The sequence below is a fragment of the Melospiza georgiana genome, chromosome 3 (assembly GCF_028018845.1).
Source record: "Melospiza georgiana isolate bMelGeo1 chromosome 3, bMelGeo1.pri, whole genome shotgun sequence".
Taxonomy (NCBI): Eukaryota; Metazoa; Chordata; class Aves; order Passeriformes; family Passerellidae; genus Melospiza; species Melospiza georgiana.
The window spans coordinates 20766201-20772062 of record NC_080432.1 but is presented as its reverse complement, the minus strand read 5'-3'; the positions used below and the strand labels follow the sequence as shown (position 1 = coordinate 20772062).

The following is a 5862-nucleotide window of genomic DNA, read 5'->3' as shown; positions in this document are numbered from 1 at the left end:
AATGTTGGTATTTAGGGAGCAGACGGGAAGCGGAGCCGTCTGTCTGGGAAGCCGCCCCGGCCCCTGGAAGCGTAGGTGAGGCAGCACCAGCGCTGCGGAGGCCGAGGTAGGAAATAACTCAAGGTGTTGTGCGCTGGCAACAAAACACCGGTAGCTTAAAATGCTCTGTGGTTTTTATTTTCCCTTCGCAGCAGAGGGAAATAAGCACAAGAATAACCCACGAGGAGGCAGAGTCTGGGAAGAGCCTCCAGCTTGCCGTGCGGGAAAGCAGCAGCATCACCAACCACTTTGCTCCCCCGCTCCCCGACCCTGAGGAAGCCCTCGGCCAACGCCGGCGGGACCGGGGGCTCCCGGCCGGGGCGGGGCGGGGCTCAGCCCAAAACACCGCCGGGCCCGCCCCGCCCCGCGGCTTTAAAATGGCGGCGGCCGGGAGGGGGAGCTGGCAGAACGCAGCCATGGCGGCCGATCGAGTGTCTGTGGCTGTGCTGCTGGCGGCGGCCCTGCTCTTCTTCGCCGGCGTCGTGCGGGGCGCCGGGCTCCGCCCGCGGCTGGTGGGCGCCCCGCAGCCTATCGAGGACCCCGAGAACGATGAGGGGCTGGAGCGGGCTCTGCAGTTCGCCATGACGGCGTACAACAGGGCCAGCAACGACATGTACACCAGCCGGGTGGTGCGGATCATCAGCGCCCAGAGACAGGTGAGACACCGGCGGCGGCACTCTCTGTTATGGGGTTGGGAGTGAGGCCGGCCGGATTCCTGTGCAGAAAGGGCAGAGCGCTAGCACGGGGGCCTCGGCAAGCTGTCGGTTTTTTCCCCACAAAAAGTGGATAAAAGCTCTATTTTTATATCTTGGCTTCTCATAGTCTGAGTGACCTTGAGTGCTGCGCGCTGTGGAAGGAGCCAGTGGCTTTGCTGCGCTGCTCATAGGTTAACACATGTCTCTGTTTATTGCCGCTTTGTGGGAGTTGTTTACTTGGATTTTGTTTCCTGTTCCTAAGGAGGTGCCAAGTGCCTCTTTGGTGGAGGTTGCCACATCCAATTCCCTGTGTGCTTTCACAGTCTGTTTTCCATCATGTAACAGGATCGCTGCCTGCCCTCCTGCCGGGCTTCTCTCGGCAGAGAGCCCTTCCTTCCCCGTGTGCTGTGAGTAAAGCCGCCTCGCCTGCTTGTCTTGTTGCAGGTCGTGGCTGGAGTCAAGTACATAATGGAAGTGGAGATTGCCCGGACAACCTGCACAAAGCCAGCAACTGATATCCAGCACTGTGCTTTCCACGAGGAGCCCCAGATGGCCAAGGTAGGCTCCAGGGCACAGCCTGCTGACCCCCACCCTTCCCCGTTTCCAGCCCTGTCCCACTGGCTTCATACAGATGGCTGTGGTCAGTTCCCCTGTCTCCCTCAGCCGACATCAGAGACCTTATGCCTTTATACTTAAGGCAAAGCAAGCTGTGCCCTTGCAGAACTTGTCTTGCCAGTTGATGTCAGAGAAGGCAGGGCCTTTTGGCTGTTTTTTAATGATGCTTGGGCTGGAGCAGTGCATGTGTCTCAGTCCTCTTAAGAAGCAGTCGTGGTCTGGATCAGAAGGGTATGTGGAGGAAACTCTGTCAGGCCTACAGGCCTCCTGACTCTCAGTCCAGGCTCCTCAGAATTCTCATCTCTTCTTTCCCATGGTGATGTAAACATGCTTGGTATGCTTTCCTGTGGGACTTGTATTGCCGTGAATAGAGCTTTGGCCAAAACACTGCCCAAAACAAGCTCATCACCCCATCTCCCTGTGCCCACCAAGCAGTTACACAGGCATTTTGTAATGAGTACTTGAGCTTTTTGGGTGGGAGCACCAAACACGTCTGCCTTCATCTGGCCTGAGGTTTTCTGTAGTGCCTCATTCCTTCTGTTGATGGCAGCAATAGTATGTACGTGCTCTTTGTTCCTGCGTGTGTGAGAGGTGTAGCTGCACATAAGAGAAGCACAAAACTGGTGTGTGCCATTATGGAAACTGCAATGATCTGTCACAAGTGGCTTAGCTGTGCCTGTGGGCTTATGTTTGAGTATTAACAATGCTGAAAGCTTTCCTGTGTGAGTGGATAAAGGAGATAACCTGATTGACAGCAGTGCTGGCTGCTCAGCTTTATTTCTGAGGGTTTATTTAAGAGATGTGACTCGCTCTGAGCACAGGAGTGCTGCTCAGAATACTTGTCTGGAGAGAGCAAATGTAGAGAGCCTCAGGAGTGAAGAACAGTTGTAAATGGCACTTATTTTCCTAACTGCTTTTTTCTTTCTTTCCGTAGCACACCATCTGCAACTTTGTGGTGTTGAATGTTCCTTGGAGAAACCAAGTGGAGCTGCTGGAGAGCAAGTGCCGCCAGTAAGCCTACCTAGATTCCAGCAGAGGCCAGCAGCCAGTTCAGATTGAAAAGAAAAAGGCAATAACACAGATGGAGATGGGCTTTATCAAAGCCTGTGACCTGGCTACTGATGTATGCTTGTGCTATGCAAATTAAACCATGTAACTTCACTTTTAAAGCACAGTATGATCTCAACTTTTTCTTCTTTGGAATGACTATTTTAGAGCAGCTGTTTTGGTCTTCTACAGCTTTCCCAATGAATTCACTCCAGTATCAGAATTCTTACTAAAACCTCTTGGTATCCATGTTAAGTGACTACTGTAAACATAAAAACTTAATTAATAATTGCCATGATGTGTGGTTTTCTTTGATCTTCTGCTGTCTGGGAGGGAGGGTTTGCTTTTAGTTGTCACCTAAGAATGGGATGAGAAGGAATATTGGGTCCTGATCACAGAGGAGACAAACCATCCCTGCTTGTACCTTAGCCTGGCCTCCAGTTTTGAGTGAAAGATGGAAGCTTAGCTGTTTTCACTGGAGGAACTCTGCTTTGGAGAACTCCTGATCTTGGGAAGATTGGCTGGAGCTGTAATGGTTTTGGGTGCTGGCTGCTGTACTGCTCTAAGGCTGTGAGGAAGGAGGAGGCTCCCCTTGATAAAATTGCATTTTTCAGGTAGCAGGGGAAGTGCCAGGTCAAGAGAGAGTCCTGGGACTGGGTGAAGGTGCTGAGGTGAACAATGGAGATGCTTCTTGGTTTTTCACAGTCCTGATTAAGTAGGAAATGCTCTATCTTGTGTTTTTGCTTTTCTATATTTCAAAGTAAAAAATACATTCCAAATTCTTCTTGGTGTGAATCTTACCCATGGATACAGTGAGTCCAGCTTGTGGGTTGTTCCCCCTAAGGGAAATGCCACTTCCCATCATTTGTTAAGGTTTGCCAAGCTTGCAGTGAACATTAGGCAGCACCTTGGTTGATGTTGTTGAGAGGATGAGCTGGTTGCCTGACACCAGAGATCTGCATCTGGGTTGTGCTCAGATCCAATAGGAATAAACCCCTGTTTTCCTTCCTTGTCACCCCATTCTCAGTGCCCTGCATGAAGGTAGGCTGGTTTTTCTTTGCTAGCCAGGTCAGTGACTCTGCACCTTTCCCTCTGCTGACCCAGGAAATGCTGGGTCAGGCTGCTCAGGTGTCCTCAGTCCCCTCAGTTCATACGTGGTTATTCCCTGCCTTCCATCTGCACAAGCACAAGGCAGTGGTGAAGGGATTCCCTCATGCTTTGGGTGAATTTGCCTCTGTTAAACTTCTGTCCTCTTGGCTTGAGGGTGGGTAACTGCACAGGTCTCCTTCAAAGGGAGTCTAGGCTAGAAAGGAAGGTGCAGATAGACAAAATGAGGCATTTCCAGCACTTTGTTGTATTTACTATTCAACAGCTTGTAGAAAAAAGTGGCTGTGCCAGAGAAGAGGAGAGTTTTAGTGTTAGGAGCTCCTGAATCTGGAGGTGCTGCATTTTCCTGTTGAAATGCCAGTGACTAAGGGCATGAATGAATGGCACAGATTACCCCAGCTCACAGACTGCTGAGTGTCAGCCTTGGTGATTATCCCACCTGGAGAAGTGCCAAAAAGAGCCTGACCTAATTTAAACACCTTCCGCTGTGGGCTGTGTTGCTTTGCATTTGCAGCAGCCTAAGAGCATTAGTGGAAGTTCCCTTGCCAAGAGCATTTTGCTTCTCAGGTCTTTTTGCTTGGCTGGCTAGCAGTGACTGGGCCAGCTGAACACTGAGCCCTCATTTTTTAGCTGTATTCTCTGCCTGACTTTTTAAAATGTTGCTGTCAGATATGAGCAGGTGACCAGGGAAGTGCTTGTTTCATGTAGCTACTTTGCTTTGCATCTCATACATCAATTCTGGCGACATTCTTCCTGAAACTCAGTAGGGTCAGACCTTTGCTGCTGCTACAGCTCAAGAACCCAAGGTTTTTTCCTGTCTTTGGTTCTTAGGGACAGATTTAGGGCAGCCATATGAGAAGTGTAGCTCTCCTTAGCAGTGCTTGCCCTTGCAGACCTGTGCTCACATGGACTTATGGCTCCCAGCTCCTGGCTCATTGTTCCCTTCTCATGCTGCTCCCTGGGTTGTTGCCCTGCAGGGTTTTTCTGAATCTTGAAGTTGTATCAGCACTCCTTCCAGCTATGGACACTTCCCTGTGCACACAGCTGAAATGGCAATTTGCTGCAATTGTGGAAGGAAATGACCACGTGAGGATTTGGATCACCCTGCAGCCTCAGTCTGGGCCACCCAGTGGTGTTGCTGATGTGAATGTACTCATGGTGTATCCTTAGCCTAAGGCATGGAGACCTCTCAGGGGGTGTTTAAACATGCTTGGTTGTGTTCATTGTTAGCATGCAGTGCCTTAGAATCCCTAGTGTGGATCCCTCAGAAGGTCAAATTTACCAATCAAATACACATCAAGTTTTTAATCTTGGAATTTCTCTTGACACAGGACAGGGGAGACTTCATGTCCCATTCCTTGTGGGATGCAATGGTCACCTGAGATCATTTCTGCAGGGTTAGGACACGTTAGGAAAGTGTCCTAAATTGGATCACTGCTGGCTAGGCTGAGCCTTTCCATGACTCTTGTCACTCAGCTTTAGTGGTGGCCTGCAGGTGAGAAGGTGGGAGGACAGGTGCCCTTTTCTCCTCTCTGGGCAGCATCATCCCAGCTGGGCAAGGAAGAGAGAGGAGGAGCACTCTTCTTGAGTGAGAAGAGCAGCAAACCTGCAGGCTCATGGTGCAAATCCCCTCTGAGTGTCTCCCTGCTGACCCTCTGGCATGAATCAGGGCTCACTGGGACAGCAGAGCCTGGGGCAGGACCCAGGGCTTGAGGTGACACATGCTGAAACCTCTCCTCTGCATCATCACTCACTCACAGGGCATTGCCCAACCTCCCTGAGCTGGTGGGCTCCTGCTGGTGGGATTTTGCAGCAGGGAGAAGAAGAAAAGGAGAAGCTCAGCTGCTCATCCCCGTGATAAGCTGGGGTGTGTGCTGGACCCTATTTTTAAGCTTTCTGGAGGGAGATGTGGGTGTGTGTGAGGATGTGTGATGTGGGGAAACCCTTTCCCTGTTTCCAGCTGGAGAAGATCCCCCAGTGGCTCATGAGGCCCTCACTGTACCATGCCTTGCAGGGAGGCACTGTCCTCCCTTCCTCATGAGCTGAGAAACTTCATAACTTGTGCCCTGCTAACTCCAGCACTTTTCAGCATCCAGCTGCAGAAGAAATTTGGACTCCGGCCAGGTCATGGAATGGATTTTATATCTTCAGTATAAAAGCTGGCAAAAGAAGAGTTATTTCAGTGAAACAGTGATGCTTACACTAAGCATGCCCCTCTCCTTTATCCTAGGTGGTGTCTCCATCTGTAGAGGTGAGTAGTGGGGTTTTTTCCCTTCTTGTGGGGCCAAGGAGGGAAACCCTGACATCCCTGGAGGAAAATTACCAACCCCAAGTGCCAGGACTGGCTAAAAGCAGGAGG

General features: G+C 50.9%; 1 protein-coding gene across 1 annotated transcript; it reads left to right on the top strand.

Moving 5' to 3' along the window:
- The first annotated feature begins 402 nt into the window (after positions 1-402).
- Positions 403-2689, top strand: LOC131081300 (cystatin-like). The gene is made up of 3 exons (XM_058020318.1): positions 403-695; positions 1179-1292; positions 2284-2689. Exons 1-3 carry the CDS (start codon positions 417-419, stop codon positions 2362-2364), a joined length of 474 nt encoding a protein of 157 aa, XP_057876301.1. The 5' UTR covers positions 403-416; the 3' UTR covers positions 2365-2689.
- Positions 2690-5862: the final 3173 nt, after the last annotated feature.

What these genes read in the sequence shown, in the direction of transcription:
- LOC131081300 (XM_058020318.1), top strand. Translation starts at nt 417, where the DNA reads ATGGCGGCGGCCGGGAGGGGGAGCTGGCAGAACGCAGCCATGGCGGCC. An exon ending in TCATCAGCGCCCAGAGACAG is followed by an intron (nt 696 to 1,178) that starts GTGAGACACCGG and finishes GTCTTGTTGCAG; the next exon opens with GTCGTGGCTGGAGTCAAGTA. An exon ending in AGGAGCCCCAGATGGCCAAG is followed by an intron (nt 1,293 to 2,283) that starts GTAGGCTCCAGG and finishes TTCTTTCCGTAG; the next exon opens with CACACCATCTGCAACTTTGT.